Below are 17,691 nucleotides of genomic sequence, written 5' to 3'. Positions count from 1 at the left end.
AAATACGTCTTCCAAGTCACTGCCGAGTACACCGCGTACACGCAAAGGGACGTCAAGTGTCAACCCTAATTATTGCTCGGAGCAATGCTGAGCCGAACGGAGCCGAAAAAGCTCGAACGCTCTAGTTTCCTACCCTTGTCCAAAGTCAAAATTTTACTTGACAATCTTGACATTACAATATCCGAAGTGAATGTACACCATGCCATGCAACTGTAGGAAAATTCGTAGAATTAGACCAAGCTAAGCTGGCAGCAATTTCGATAGCCCAGGCTGTGCAAGTGTTATGTTAATCGTCAAACTTCTATAAAATTTTGACGTATCTAAAATATGCGAAGATTTGCAAGCCTTGAATTCACTTATGAATGCGGAGCGCTAGTGGACTCGCGAATGCGTGTTGACAGTTATTTAGAATGTTATTGCATGGTCGCATTAATGTATAGGTACCCGTGGTTCCCATTTTATGATGTTTACCATGCCCTTGAAACTCACTTCGTTCTAGCGCATTTGCGTCTCTTTCCCCAATGTCAAACGAAAATGACGTAGCGACTAGCGACGCAACGCATTAACGGGAACCACCACGGACCTAATGCAAACCACAAAGTGAATTAGTGGCAATGGCAAGATGCACGACTTGGAAAACCACGAATGTCATTGTTGCGATTATTGGCTCAATTGGCCGTGTGCAAATTGCGCGGTGAGGAACTAAAAGGGATAATCACAGTCGCTTTGCAGAAATGTTAACATTTGAGGAAGAGTATTTTCAAAATTTGACATCTGCTAACTCAATGAGGGCTATCGTTTTTTTGCTCACCAGTTGGCACCTCTGTTGATGGTGGTCCAAAAGACTAAAGAACAGCTGTCAGTCATTGAAGTGACAAGTGACATTTGACATTTCGAACTATGGAAAAGACCACCATCTACACTAGAGCACCTAGCGGCGAATTCATACGCGTTAGCCCTCATTACTTAACAAAAAACTCTCAATTAACAATTAAAGCCCCAGTCACGGTCACAGCCAACAGCCAATACCAATACTACCAATTTGTTGTTTTATTGCTAGCTAGGCAAAGGCAATTCCTTTTTTATTCCACGCGATCCTGTCGTTTGTTTATCTACCGATCGTTTTTCTGTTTGATTTCTTCGATCCTCAATTTTGATGTCCTGCAACAATGAGAGCCGCATCTTTACTATTATCGCCTTGTTTATCATTCGCCGATTCTGTGCACGATTCATGAAGTCTATAGCGAGTATTAATCAGAAAGAGAAGTTTAAATTGATTTACATAAAGAATTATTGCATAATTTTTTTTTTCATTTCAAAAATTTATTTTGTTGTTCAAATAACAGAAAATTGATAAAGGGTAAATTTAAATATGTTATGGTAACATTTAGCTATTTGACAGTGACAGCAGTGACAGCTCGAAACCTTTATGCACTCAGTTGACACAAAACGCAATGACGTTCGGCTGAGAGCGGTGGTCCGGTCGTGTGTTCGTGTAGTCTAGCGAATTCAGTGAATTAAGTATTTCCGAATCCACCGGCGTTCAGCTCGCCACCGCGCGTCGCCATGGCGGACGAGGAGAACAACTGTGATGATGGTGGTGATCTGAAGTTAGGGCAGGCGTTCCGGCAGCGGGGCCGAAAGGGTGCCCTGAAAAAGAAGAATGTTTATTTCGTGAAGGATCACAAGTTCATGCCGAGATTCTTCAAGCAGCCAACGTTTTGCTCGCACTGCAAGGATTTTATATGGTAAGTGTAATTTATTGGCTGTTTGACGAGTTCTATTGTCAGAATCTAATTTGCACGGAAATTAAAAATACACATTGTTTGTTTACAAAGCGAAGGCGCTTGGAAATCGTTAGTGGTTTCCGTTGTGCCGTGGTAACATAGACGGTGTGACTATTAGAAATATTTTTTATGCTGCTATAAGCCCAGGTAATCAATTATTCTTGCTTATTATTTATGCACCAAAACTAATTAGATTATAAATGGTCTGCATACCTATTGTATTTTCCTGTTACTCTACGATTTTAGTTAAGGCAAGGCCTGTTGTTTTATCTCATTATTGTTACTGAATAATGCTCAAGGAAATTAATTAAGAAATGTTATTCTTCTTACTTCCTTATTGATTAAAGCTACATACATTTTGTAATTTGCCTTAAACAAGTAAATTACAAAATGTAGGTAAAATACAAATATATTTCTTATATAGTTACCATTGGTTTTTGTGGAAATAATTGACATCAGCAAAAAAATTATACTGGCAGTCTACTGTTCTTTGTACAGTCGAAGGCAAAAATATAGATCCAGACAAATGGCTCAAAAGTATGTGAACACAACTATATTGTCTAAGGTGTAAGAGCGTACACATATTTTTAAAACTTTGGGAATGTATATATATTTATGCCCTTGACTGTATGAATGAATCTCATTGACCTTTTCACATTTTATAAATGCTTAGTAATATTTTTTAACCCATATATAAATAGTTTTTTTATATTGTTTGTGTCCGAGATCATATTAGACATAATTTTCAAACTACCATTATTCTTTCCGCCTCTTGTTTTTAAAGTTTTTTAAATGTTTGGTTTTTGTTGATTTTTATACATTGTTAAGGAATATATTTGTTGTGAAAACATTCAAAAATAAAATTAATGGTAACAAAAATAATTTTGCTTGTCAATGAGATCAGCGGTTTTATTCTCAGCTTGAAACTTGTTCAATCAAAATTTTATTTATGCTCTATAATAATCTATTGCAGTGGTTTCCAAAGTTGACTGGGTTCTGACCCACCTAACAAAAACTGCCAAATTCGGGACCCACCTCTTGGCCGTCTTAAAAAGGGGGCATAAAATATTATTGGTAATGCTCAGATGCCCTAGTAAGTTCCATGGCCTTCTCAATATTCGCTCGCGACCCACCAATGGGTCACAACCCATAGTTTGGGAAATTGCTGATCTATTGGGATAAAATATCATATGTGACGTTTTCAAGCAAAAGGTATCATATTGTCGTTTGCTATAAGGACGAAATTTTCTTGTATCCTTATACAAATAACCTGTCACAGCGCCATGGCAAGCAACAATGTGGTACCAGTTGCTTGAAAACGACACATATGATGGACTTGTTGAATGTTTGCTTAGCATATGTTTGTGTATATAATTATTGGTTGATGCCAACAGTAAATGTAAATAGAAAACAACCAGGCTGTTGTCACTCTATTATAAAGCTAAAAAACAAACAATTTCAATGGTCTACCAGTTATCTCAGGTAGTTGGGAGAGAAGTTGTGATTCTCTAGTATACTTCACTTTTTTTTGGCAAAAGAAATAAGGTAAGCGATCCTGACGTGATTTTTTATTGAAAAACACTTAAAATAAGTTGCAGCTAATATGCAACAATTATATAGTATATATGTGTCGTTTTCAAGCAACTGGTACCATATTGTTGTTTGGATTGTTGCTATTTGTATAAGGATACAAGCAAATTTCGTCCTTATAGCAAGCGACAATGTGGTACTTTTTGCTTGAAAACGTCACATACAATATCATTTACATTCTTTTGGTTTCATAAGTAATTGTTTTTAAATAGCGTTTTTCAATACAAAGACACATCAAGATTGTTTACCCTTTTGAATGCTAAAAAAACGAAGTATAGGAGAAGAAGGTAGCTGAGTTTTGGGACTAAAACTATTTGATATATCTAAAAATGTTACTTTTTGCGGTCAAAAAATCCGCCACAATCCCAATCCGAAATACCTAGGAGTCACGCTGGTCACTAACATATTAGGCACACTTGGATAACCTAGCCCAAAAGGTAAAGACCCGGGTAAACCTTGTAAATAAGCTGGCCGGAACTTCGTGGGGCGCTCGAGCTGACGTACTGCGAACATCTTCTATGGCACTTGTATACTCTCCAGCGGAATACTGCGCACCAGTTTGGTATAAAAGCGCGCACACCAGTAAGGTACACGTTCAGCTGAACCGAGTGATGCGAACGATATCTGGTTGCTATCTCTATTGCACAAGCATATCTAACCTTAAGCGAGGTTCAGACTAGCATAAACTTGCATGCAATTTACGTTACATTGCCGACTACTGAGCTGCATTCAAAATGTTGATCAGATACAGAATGTAATGAAAATTGCATGCAAGTTCTTGCTAGTCTAAACCTCGCTTTACAGTTGATCAAACCAAATAGTCAGTAAAAAAAAAAACTACACTCAACCTATTCTTTTGGGTGTTAATACTAGTGTAAGACAAAGATAGTATGATTCTTTCTGTAGTCCTTTGACAAACTATATATTACATCCCGCCGGTTGTCAATGTGTGCGAGCTTGACAGCTGTATAATTATGCGCGTGGGATAGAAATAGCAACAGGCGGGTCAATGTACGGAAATCAATGTGGAAAGCGTCTCTTCTTTGGGAGTATAACACACAGATTACCGTTATTCAAGACCTTCCCAATCCAATAATTCTAACCCATCAACTTTTCAACATCGTAGATTAAAATTTAAAAAAGAAAATATTTTTAATAAAAATATTTTCTTTTTTAAATTGTCGGGGACTTCCAGTAGGGATATACAGCAATAATGTCAAATATCACGCAATTTCAACCATCAACATTTTACTATTTCAAACTATGAGTTAGATTAGAATTTCTATTTTAATAACAAAACTTCCGTGAGACACAGACATGTTAAATATATTAAGAACGGGTCACTCACGTATTTAGTCGAAAAACGCCCGATATGTGCCGGTCCGTCACCGTCAACGCAAGCTCCTGACGATACTGCTCGGTACGGAGTGAAACATGTCGAGCGTTTTTCGACTTAAAATACGCGAGTGACCCGTTCTTAATATATTTAATAGAAGTTATATTCATTCAAACAGCATAAATTGAATTTAATGAATTAATGAGCTAACGTTTTTTGTGCTACAGACAATAAAAAATATGCCTATTCATTCAACAATAGTATAAAACCTCTTTGTTATTTAAAATTCGCCAAGGTGTATTTGAAATAAGTTATTATTCTATAGAGCCTAAGAACATTTTATGAAACATGTACAAATATTAATACAGTCACTTTATACATTTAGCGTTTGTGTCAAATCCGGTAGTTCTGATTTTTTGTAGACTTGTTTATGACGTTGGCCCAATGAATAATCCAAGTTTGAGACCTCGAGCGCCGAACGCAGATTTGCGCCAAAATCTAAAAAAAAAACGAGAAATTTGACAAAGTTGTGTTCGGCAATCGAAGTTACAAACTTGGATTATTCATTGGGCCAACGTCATAAACAAGTCAGCAAAAAATCAGAACTACCGGATTTGACGCAAATGAACCACGTCACAAAAGGCGACAAAGTTACTGGATTATATAATTAATAAACAGTTGACTCAAATGTTTCTCTGTACTGGCTTCCTGTGTTGATTGCTTGGATATGTTTATTTAGAACATTTTTCATTACCAGTAGTTTACATTGTTATAATCACTATGCTGAATATTAGTCACTGTTTATATTGCTATACATATTTACAGACATACCGTTATCTGAATATTGAATTAAAATTTATGATGCTGTTATTTTAAAGTAAAAAAAAAAACGGTTGAAAAATTACATCCAGTGACATGTTCTTGGCTCTAAAACAGAATGTATCGTTTCATTTAACAGTGAATATATTAAAAAGAGTGTGAATCTATTTCTATGGTTCATGACGGGTCTTATTTGAGTTCGTTATGACGTGATTGAGGTGCGAAAGAAATACTGCGCTGTAAGACTTGTATCGTAGGTATAGGCATTCTATTATAAGAAATTATTTATAGCTTTGTTATATTGGTTACCCAGACAGTCATATGCGTTACGTACGGTTTCATCGGTTAGATAAAGGTTCACGATCCGCATATAAATATCGCTGTTGCGTTATCGCTGATATAATAAGACAATCTCGACTTTTTTATTAATTATTGAATCATATTTCGTCTTATTTAAAAAATAGGACACAATATACTGAGATATCAAGAATATGCAATGCAACCAAAAAACAATGTAGATATACTTCTGGAGAACACTTTATACAATTATACAACATGGGGTTCCTGAGGGAAGTGTACTCGATCCGCTTTGTTTTTAGTCTATATTAATGATTTGCCGAAGAATATCAATTATCCAATTGTTTTATTTGTGGACGATAGTACATCAATTATACGCTGTAATGATTTAAAAAACTATGAACATGATATAAGTACAGAATTAAATATACATAATAACATGGCTTAATTTAATAATTAATTTAAATAAGACAAATGTAATGCATTTTCATCACTGGACATCAACACAATCTAACAATATAGCAGTTAACTACGAAGGTGCAACAATAGAGAATGTAGCTGTTATTAAATTTCTAGATTTATTAATAGATTATCTGTTAACTTGAAAAAATCACATAGATGACTTATATCAGTACTTGAGCAAATCGGCCTACGCTATTAATGGATATCGAAAAGATATCGAAAAACTTGACTAAATTAAACATATTTTAATCAGCTTTCAGTAGTTTGTCTAAGTAAACATGTCGCTAAGATGCAAAGTTGCCAAGATATAAATCAAAAACCGAATAATGGGACCTTCTTACCCCCCTCTCCCCCCCAGCTCAAAGGCTACGGCCGGCGACTTTTGATATGTTCACCTAACTAGTCGAAACAAAGTTACGGAGTAAAAAATTGTGTTCCAAGCATTTCCCTATTAACTTACTTATAACTTTATGTTCAATTTAATTTCATTATTAATTGCATAATACAGTTAAGGTAAATAAAACTCATTATTTCTAGGCCTATTCAGGCAGGATGTGCTGAACAATATTGTTTTATTACATCTTTACTAACGTACCACATTCAAAGAAATAAATGATTGATTGATTGATTTATATTTAAAACTTTTGAATGCCAAAAACTAAACATTAATAGCTATAATGACAAGGAATACAATGTCGGCGAACACGACTTCGAAAATGACAAAAATGACGCCCTAACCGAAGTTTATTTTTCGAAAAACGTTTCTTTGATGGCAGTTAAAACTTTACCATATCAAAACCACCTGTAAAAAGTTTCTAAGAAGTAGGTACTTACGTAAATTCTTAAGGGGCCCACTGACTATCAGTCTGCCGGACGATATCAGCCTGTCAGTTGTTCGGCACTGTCAAATTTTTGTTCCGGCGGACTGATAGTCAGTGGGCCCCTTTAGATAAGTCGGCATGAAAGTAGTTTTTGTACAAGCTGTATTTTATGTCACTTTATAGTGGAGGTCTTGGTCTTTATTATGAATATTATGTCATTTATCGCAACCGATATAAATACTTTTACGTTTGACAAATGCGAAAATGACCTATGCTTTTATCCACAGCGGTAAACGATATAATGGAGAGCGTTACAGGCCATCTGATGCTTTATTTATGGCGGTAGACCTCGCTCCATCACAAGTACGACCTACGATTAGTCTGCGATCCCGTTGACAGAGTTTGAACATAAATCGTGGTTGTTCAAGGTTGATTTTGTGGGTTTGCTGGGATGTTTACCTTTTATCGAGTCTTTTGTTAACTTCAGTAGTGTGATGTAATGGTGTTGGTATTTCGTAGTCTATGGATTTTATATAAATATGGAGTTCCTAGAATTATTATTTTTATGTCTTTACCCATCACGGAACAATGGTGTTCCGGACATTTGGGAAGTGTGCGCGGAGCCGAAGCCAACACGTAGATCCCTTCTTACCACTTTTTTGAAATGTAAGGGGGGCACACCAAGCGGATGCTGTCATGGGCCGCACGCACCCATCCCATCCATGAAACTTCCTTTGGTCTTTCGAGTTTCATCTTATTCATATTAAATGCATAATTAAGGTACCCGCACCAAAGAAGGTCCATCGTTATTTTTATTTTTATTATGTTTAATATGGACTTGCAGTTTTGTCTATGCTGCTAGCGAACATGGCGGCAAAATTTAAACCCATTCACACTTTATTCAAGTATGAAATTTTGAAAGTAGGCAAGCTTAAGAACCGGGTCTTCTTTGGCGCAGGTACCTTATCTAGATCGAAATTGATATTTGTGTAACAAGAGATAAAAACTGTAAATACTAATTTTGAGTCTCGAGCAAGCAAAAGCTTCTAATTTAGAATTTGAGCGTCGCGACTAGTCTCAAAATCCTCATATGCTTAACTTTGGCCTCCTGTGACAAACATCTATGATTATGCAAATAAATACAAATATAAACATTTTTCACCTCAGCAGCAAGAACGTAAGGTGATGGTGATGATGATGGTATCCTGTTGTCCCTCATCAGGGACATAGGGCTCACAAAAGGGATTTCCATTGTTCATGTTCACGGTCCTACTAAAAATATTCACGTTCATATAATATGTGGTATTTTCTATAAAAAGGGACCTTATTGTCAATGGCGCTTACGCCATTATTAACGATGCTCTGATATAAATACAATACCGCGCGACGCTGTGCGGCGTAAGCGCCATCGGCAATAAGGTCCCTTTTCATAGAAAATGCCCCATATAAGTAATATATAGTAGGTAGTGTAGGTAAAACCACTATCGTACAGTCTGTAATCCACCCTGAGCGCCACTTGCACGATCCCACAAACCCGGGTTTAACCGGTTAAACCGTTAACCCAGTGTCAAATTGTACTGGTAACCATTGTAACTCCAGGCTTAACCGGTTAACCCCGGGTTAGTGAATGGTGCAAGTGGCCCTAAGTGTATAAAAAGAAGTAGGTACTTTCTTCTATAAATTTTTAACCTTTGTGAAAGCAAAACCTGTAGGGCTAAGATGGTCGGCTCTTTATCATTTGTCACCATGCCTGTCACGTTCTAACAAATATGTAAGTGCGAAAGTGACGCATGGCATGACAGGTGATAAAAATGCGACCATGATACCCCTGCTGAATGTGTCGAGTTCTCGACAAAAATAAACAGTGAACTGTGTACAAAAATATAATCTCAACATTTTGATGGAACATAAATTGAATTTCGCTGTGAAAGTATCAAATTTTATAGCTACAATCTATCTTTGGGAATCTCATGTTTTCAGAAATGAATACAGAAAATGTTAAACTAAAATATCTGATATTATTGCTAACTACAGAGTACAATAAATTTAGTCGATCGACCAACCTACCTACCTACCTAGCTATTAAGTGGTGGCAACTGTCCTGGTTTATGAATTATGTATAAGACACTAGTTATAAGAAACATGTACCGTTTGTGCCCAAATAAACATTAAAACATTACCGCAATGTAACGAAAATCGGATGCAAGTTCTTGAATGATGATGATGGATAAAACTATCCTACTGTCCGCGCGCGAATTCCGTGCAAGGCTGAGGAATGTTAGGAATGTTGGGCGTCATGACAGAGTAGTGTCATTTTGTATGTACGCGGGCGCGGCGCACACCCCCCCACTTCCTCGACCTCCGAATGCACGGAATTGGTGCGTGGGCGCGGACAGTATGTCCTTCCTCGGGCCTCGAACTATTTCTAAACCAAATATTCACCTAAATCGGTTTAAGCGTGAAGAGGTAACAGAACAGACAGTCCAGACTCCAGGCAGACAGAGTTACTCTCGCATTTATAATATTAGTAGGTATAGGGGTGTATACTTTCACATTAAAAGGCAGTTTAAAATGACTTTAAACGGCCTTCAATGACTTTACACGGCCTTCAATTGCTTTAAATCGGAATAAAATTTCAATTATATCGATTTTCTTATTAATTCACTTTTGTTTCCCTTCAAAAGATGTCATCTCCAAAAGGTGGGAGATTTATTAGATCGCAGAATTAATTAAATTCCAATTCAATGGAAGTTAGTGAACAAAGACTAGATAGATGGAAGTCATGGAAGTTTTTGACGAGGTTCGGACTTTAATAAGTAAATTTAGTCTACCGTTTACTTGTTTAAGAACCGATTAAAGTTAATGTCAACACTTCAGTCTTTAGACACTTCAGACTTAAGAAAAAGGGGCCCCCGAGAAGATCCAGCTTATGAAACTGTCAGGATTTTTTTTGCTTTTATTTCGTACAGTAAACGTCAAATAGTTGGACAACCAGAGTAGCCATATATTATGATATTCCTTAAGTTTGTTACCTTAAGCAATATAATAACAATATTAAATATTTGTTGTGATTTATACCTATTATGTATTTGATTACTTTAGCTGTCAACAGTTTTTGATCTTGACTATACTATAAAAATCTAAACCTATTCTTGCCAGACAGATTATAAAGGTGTATTATTGACCGCATAGAATTTGGTTTTAGAGAATGGAAATTCTTGTGAAAATTTGTTTCTGTTCTCGGTGAAAAACGACTTTTTGGCTGCGAGTTGCGACGCTGCCACTATGTGACTTGTTTTAGACATACTTACTGACAGACATTAAAGTTTTAAAGGAAACTCGCAAAATTTATTTGTAAATAACTTAAACTTATTCGTTGTAATGTTTATTTCTTCGCCAAGATGTAAAAAAAAAAAGAAATAAGGTGTCGTGTGCAGAAAACAAATAGAGTTAGACCAAGATAAGTCTGCAACGATTTTGATAGACGCTGTGCAAGTGTTATTTATACGTCATATTTTCATAGAAGTTTGACGTTTAAAATAACACTTGCACAGCGTCTATCAAAATCGTTGCAGACTTTTCTTGCTCTAACTCTTCACAAAAAAAAAATTGCCGAATTTGACCAAGTCCTAAAGTGTAACATTTTTTGCTCTTGATGACCTCAGGAATGCGTGGTTAAAATCTGTCAGGTTACTTGAGCCCATGGTTTATAAACTATAGCTTAGATTAAGGTTCAGATAAAGGTCTGCAGGCATTATACAGCAGCTGGTAGCTAGGGTATAAAGATGAATCATAACATTGTGGAAATCTAATATCGGCCCAGTATAGTACCTAATCGTAGACCGGGAGGTGGCGGCCGGTTTATTTCAGGAAAAACATTGTAGAATATGTAGTAGTTTCATACATTAAAAATTATATAACGACTGTAAAATTATACTTGACCCGGAAGGTAAATAATCTGATAAAAATTGGTAATTCCTGAAAATCCACACTGGGAAAAGGAAATTATTAAGGATTTTGAAATTTGAAACAAAATTTAAGGAACGCTGGATATTCTACTAGCATGGTTATACGTTATACGATTGATAGTAAGTATGGCAAATTGAAATTAATAATATAGACTTATCGATAGGTTTAACACTATAAAAGAAGAAACAGTGTAAAAAACTTGCAAAGCCCCAAAATCCAGTCCGCTCTGGTACTTCAGAGCCATTACAGGTGTCCGGGGGCTCGTTGGATATTGAACTTGAACCGGAATTAAATTTAACGATGCCCTTACGGAATCTAAGGTTAGAAACGCTTTTGTTTGGGATTCCAAGTTGAGCGTTAGCGATCGACCCTAATGATAGCTGTGCGATGGAATTTCGATTTGTTCCATTGTTAACTCGCTCGTAGTAATTATGTGTATAATCTTCCCCTTTGTGCCCAGAATTCCCCCGAGACCGCGAATTCATAATCTATTGGCAGTCCCAACCGCACTCACTGTAGCGCACAGAAACTCTCCGGCCGTGCGAGCCCTAAGTCTGTTGAACTCGCTTCTGTCATGGGCACCAGAAAGTGATATTTTTGCAACTTCTTGGGCGAATATATGTCGGACATGTCTGGCGTACTGTGAAACTCTGGATGTCACTTAAAATTGTTTTGTTATCTGTCATTCCTTGTATATACTTTTTATCTTTTTCATTAATTTGTGTAGTGCATTAGTTTTGCTGTAACGCTGTAAAAAATTTGCATGTATTAACTATAAACAACAATACACAATAATGTGTTTTGAGAAATTGAGAAGTGTGTAAAAAACAGCAGTAATGAGATCGACTCGTGTTCCGCACAGGGACCGGCCCGCTATCCCTTATCGGGGTTTTATAAGGGTATTGCATAAGGCTTAACTCACCATACCCTTTGCCAGACGAAACCCTTTGTTTTGCTTTTAAAAACCCTTATATAAAGCTACCACATTTGAGTAATCGGTAGCCCAAATACCCTTACAAAACCCTTATCATCCGCTCACCAACACCTTGCATATTGCTTATAAGGGTTAGCCTTATAAAGGGCTTCCCTTTTAGCATATAAGCGTGCTAATTTAAGTCGTCTACCTTGTTCATAAAGCACACATTACTTCGAATCCGAGCGATCGTCGGCGGCGACGGCGGCGTTCTTTGACTAGGCACGTATTTTCTTTCCTTTTCATACACTACCGTAGATATATACTAATCCTGTCTCTTTCACGCAAAGGGAAACCTTTATAAAAATCGCTTAAAGATAAGGGTAACCCTTATTAAGAGCTAGCCTTATTTTTGGTTAGCTTTTCGGTAAGGGTTAGTCAAAGGTAAGGGTATGAATGGGCTTGCAGTTCAAAAGGGAAAGTCTTTCAATGTGTTAGCCGTGTTTAAGTGTCGCCCATTGAAAGGGTTTTATCGCGGAAAGGGTTGTCCGGTCCCTGGACTTCCGCATATTACCTATAAGGTCATGTAAGGTAAGAGAAACCGAGTTTATTTTGCTCGGGCAAAAGAAATAGTTTGAGGACTTCCTACAAGTGTTTCTCTTATCGCATCTAACCTTATTACGTCGTTTGTTTTCATTGTTGTACATTTTCACTGTCACCTTCGTCCATATACAGATGCAATTTTCATTGAATGGGTCTCGCCTGCTACTCATTTTTTGTATTCAGTCACATCCAACCTAACTGGATTATCTTCGTATAAGTTAAAGTTTAATTTTTAGAGCCTTTATGACATTATCGTTACGCGCTTGCGGGGATAATTCAAATCTCCCGTAAATCGCCAGTGTGATAAGGCTCTTTAAAACCATGTATTCCTATGCATCAATGAGCATGTATGCAATAAACGACAATGAATTATAAACAATAAACTTGTTTTTTTTTATATCATGGATCTTTTTTTGTTATAGAAGTTTCACAGGAAAATAAGCAACGAGCAAGAGTACCAGTTTGCGTAAAATTACCGGAAATAATTCCCAGTTTTCATTGCTTCGACTAGACTGTCATCGTTTTGTTAGTTCAATATAGCACGGCTACACGTCAAGTGCCCTAAACAGCATCTCATAACCCATTGTCAAATGGCTGTACGGTCATAAAACACTTCCTAATATTATGCGCTAGTGCACTCACGACGTTTACGACATTTTTACTGCCGACGCAACTACTGCAAACATGTGGCCGTATTGACGACACTGATTCTTTAGAAACGACTTCAGATCAGAACTAAACTGCATTAGGTTCTTGCGAATGTTTGTTGTTTTATGATTTAATAGCCTAGCAATTAGTGACATAATCGCTTGCATAGTTATGTTTAAATTGGGAAATGAGCGTTACTTGTGCTCGTTTAATTTGAATAAGTGTTGGCGTGAAACGCAAAGGACGACGTATTTTCTCGCGCAAGAAATTAACTTGTACACCCGCCATCCGATATATCGGAGCGGCCAAGGTGCTCTCAAATTGAACATGCCTAATAGAGGCAATAGGAGGTCAAGGCGTAAAAGTGCGTGATCAGATATTTTTGAGTACCTCTGCCGCTTCGATATATCTGATGGCGACTGTAGATAATGATCCTGTGTGAGTACCTAAATTTTTTTTCTGACTATCCACACTATTTATAGTTAACGCTATCTCTACTGAGCTCGTTCACTTACGTACTAACAATGGCATTCTGTTAAACAAAAGCCATTATTTCTTTTGTGTGACCGCGTGGCCTTTTTGTGCCTGAGGCTCACACACAATGGCCACGCGCTCGCCATGGTCGCGTTATAGTTAACGCTATCTCTACTGAGCTCGTTCACTTACCTGTACTAACAATGGCATTCTGTTAAACAAAAGCCATTATTTCTTTTGTTGGAGCGCATGGCCTTTGTGCCTGAGCGCGTGGCCATCGTGTGTGAGCAGTGTGAGCCTCAGGCACAAAAAGGCCACGCGCTCACACAAAAGAAATAATGGCTTTTGGTTAACAAAATGCCATTGTTAGTACGTAAGTGAACGAGCTCAGTAGAGATAGCGTTAACTATAACTATACAAACTTTTTTTTTCCTAGAGCAAAGCTGCGAAATTAAACTCGTCGTACATTGCTAATCGCTTCTCGCCGATCGTCGGCGGCGATAGGCCTTAAGCAGCTTCGCTTAAAGTTAAGCTAGACATTAACGTTAAGTTACTTGAAAAGGCGAACAGAATAGGTAACATGAAACATGAATACAAAAGATTAGTCCTTACAACCTACTCCATCTTCTATAATTAGGTTTGCCGACATACACAATAAGTAGGTATACATGAAGGAGGAGTTTTGGCCAAGGGGTCTCAAGTTCCGGCGGTTCCACGGCCTGTTCCCTCACACTGCGGGGTTGCGTCGTACATCGGAACCATAATGTGTTTTGTAGTTTTTAGGGTTCCGTACCCAAAGGGTAAAAACGGGACCCTATTACTAAGACTCCGCTGTCCGTCTGTGCGTCTGTCTGTCTGTCACCAGGCTGAATCTCAGGAACCGTGATAGCTAGACAGTGGAAATTTTCACAGATGATGTATTTCTGTTAAAATAATATAAATATTTAAATGGGGCTCCCATACAACAAACGTGATTGTTTTGCTGTTTTTTTCTGTAATGGTACGGAACTCTTCGTGCGCGAGTCAGACTCGCACTTGGCCGGTTTTTAGTTTTAAAATAGATTGTTTGTAATATGTATGCTAGTTGCCTGAAATAAGTCTTTCATTCATTTTTTTTTCATTGCATAACAACTGGGAAAACTCAGGGCATTTATTCCGCGAACTGTGGGAAAAAGGTCATGTATATACACATATTTTGACATTTTGTCCGTGTCGATATTTAATACCTTGATCGTACCTACGACTGAAAGCATGGGTAATCCGAAATTTAATATTTGACGGTATTGTTCAAACGTATTTTTAAATACCATCTTAGATCATCTTCTAACACTTAAACAAAAGCACCACTATTATAGCCAATCATTGTTAATTTAACAATGAGCATTTTATAGTGATATCAAAACAAACTGTCCAACCATTTGAAGCAAGAATGGCAATTAATAAATAGAGTTAGACCAAAAAAAAGCCTGTAACGCTTTTGATAGCAGCATACGCAGTGCGTTATTTATACGTCATAATTTAATAGAATTTTGACATTTAAAACAACGCACTGCGTGTGCTATCAAAATCGTTGCAGACTTATCTTGGTCTAACTCTAACTTCCAATTGTAGTGAATTGATATTTCGTGCGCGTGACGATGCGTGCTGATATCAGTCGTGCCAATTGAAATCATGTGTGACAGGGCAGCAGTTAAATGCTTGTTCTAGACTGGTTTATGGTTGTTAAACCCCTACAAAATTCTCAAATGTAATTACCCTACTGTACAGTCTTGTCTGTACAGTCTGTTGTCCCTTTCAAACCTATCTAAGAAAAACGGGACGACACTACAGTGTTGCCACTTTTTAATTTCTACTCTTTTTTGCCAGACAATAAGCATAACAGTGCAGTGAATATCCTATATGTGGCCATATACTGTGAATAACATTCTGGCTTTAATATTTTTCTTTGGTTTATGAGTATAAACGGACTTACACAATCAGCTTTTCAAACATTAACTACGGTTTTACAAAAAAAAAGTTTATCAAATAAATACATTCCGCGACGTTAAACGTTTTCTAAACGATCTTGTTCAAAAATCAGTTTCACCAGATGTAGGAAAATGAAAATGGGCTTATAATAAGGGCTGGCGGGTAATAAGGCCTAACTTGCTAAAATCGTGTTTAAAATGTACGGGTGTGGACACGTCCATGGTCTTGTCAGGTGACACTTAGTGGACGATCAAGGACCAAAAAGTTCATACTTTCTCACTAGTAGTCATAGTCACCCGTCCGGCCGGTCCTGAAGTCCTGATCTAGACGTGACTTTGACTAAACAGCAATCTGTATTTAGTACTTCTAAAGCATGTTATAAAATAAATAAACCATTTTATCGATGTGCATTACATGACTCAAATTAGACATAAACAAGAAACAAAGTTGCTAGCCATAAATAACATTTCCCAACATCAAACTTATCCGGCAAATCACGGGCAAAACCGGAATAAGTAAAATGGCGGGCAAAAACTTGGTCGTCCGGAAGCCTAATGATCGCCGTGAGTCGACTAAATTCGAGTTGGATATCCGGTATATTAATCATGGAGTGATTTAAGCGTGATGGATTAGTACCTGGCCTTGTTCTTATTGGTTTGAGTTGTAGAACACCAGTGTAAAGGGGCCACCACATTTGTGATAACTAATAATGATGTCTGCAACTTTTATCAAAATCAATATTCCCGCTCTAACGCTATCTGACAGTGCTCTATAAAAATCCGGACAAGTGCCAGTCGGACTCGCCCGAGAGTTCCGTAGTAGTATTTGTTGTTATAGCGGCAACAGAAATACATCGTCTGTGAAAATTTCAACTGTCTAGCTAGAAGTATATAGGAGCAAATACCTAGGAAATCCATGCACACTAAAGGAAGCAACTAGCAACCTGAAGACCTTGCTAGGCTTCGTGGAGGAGCTGGGGTGGTTAGAGTAGCGCTACCTCGTTTCACGCAAAATAGGCACATTGGATGTCGAGTTGCGGAAAATGCCCAGCAAAACTAACTAACTAACTAACTGTCTAGCTGTCACGGTTCATGAGATACAGCCTGGTGACAGACAGACGGACAGTGGGGTCTTAGTAATAAGGTCCCGTTTTTACCCTTTGGGTACGTAACTCTAAAACTAAAATGACCATAAACACAACGATCAAAGAGTACCTATAAAGCCAGCTGCATAGCATACCATAGATTGGCAAGCAATTTCCTTCAGTAGAAAAAGGTCGGTCTTCCATATAAATTTTGAATTTCGCGCCTTTTTCTACTGACAAACTGGCTTGCCAGAGTATACATTTTATTATTAATATTAGGACTATTAGGCCACATACAGAATATTTACTTTTGTGATGCTTAAGAACTTTGTATATACTCGTAATAAACTAAGTAAGTTTGTTGTAATTACTTTGTAAGTTTGCTAGAACTGCTATTTTTATCTTATTTCTACTGTTTTTGGCCAATCATCGTTAGTTGAACAATGAGCAATTCAGAATTAGGTAAAGTCAGCAGCAATAGTTGCTAAGCGGGCGAGGTGTTCAAAATGATCTTGACGCGACTTTATTGTTAAGAGAATAAGAGCGTGTCGTGGTTTAGATCATCTCGCCCGCTTAGCAAGTTTTGCTGCTGACTGTATCCAAACCCAGGGTTCTAAATCTAAGGTTCTTCTATACAGGTCTGCTCAAACAATCGACTCACCCAAGCATACCCATACACAGAAAAAAAGTTGACTTGAACCAAGAAAAAATTCTTGAATCAAGAAAAAAAGAAAGACAAAAATTATCTTGAACAAAAAAATAATTCTTGGTCTAAGAAAAAAATTATTAAGCTAAGAAAAAAAATTTCCAGCCAAGAACTTTTTCTTGGTGCAAGATTAATTCGGTCTTCCTTCAAATTTTCTTCGTTCAAGAATATTTTTCTTGGTTCATATCAACCTTTTTTTCTGTGTACGTATATG

The 17,691-nt window shown here is 37.3% G+C and overlaps 1 protein-coding gene across 1 annotated transcript in view; it reads left to right on the top strand.

Moving 5' to 3' along the window:
- The first annotated feature begins 1,422 nt into the window (after window positions 1-1,422).
- LOC134745977 (protein kinase C, brain isozyme-like) overlaps window positions 1,423-17,691 on the top strand; it is a 259,524-nt gene continuing 243,255 nt past the window's right edge. Inside the window, exon 1 of the mRNA XM_063680134.1 lies at window positions 1,423-1,748. Within this exon, the coding sequence (XP_063536204.1) occupies window positions 1,567-1,748 (182 nt within the window). The 5' untranslated portion in view covers window positions 1,423-1,566. The remainder of the gene's footprint in view (window positions 1,749-17,691) is intronic.

This window comes from Cydia strobilella, chromosome 12 (assembly GCF_947568885.1).
Source record: "Cydia strobilella chromosome 12, ilCydStro3.1, whole genome shotgun sequence".
NCBI lineage: Eukaryota > Metazoa > Arthropoda > Insecta > Lepidoptera > Tortricidae > Cydia > Cydia strobilella.
Note: the sequence above shows the minus strand (reverse complement) of the source record. Positions and strands in the feature narration are given on the sequence as shown.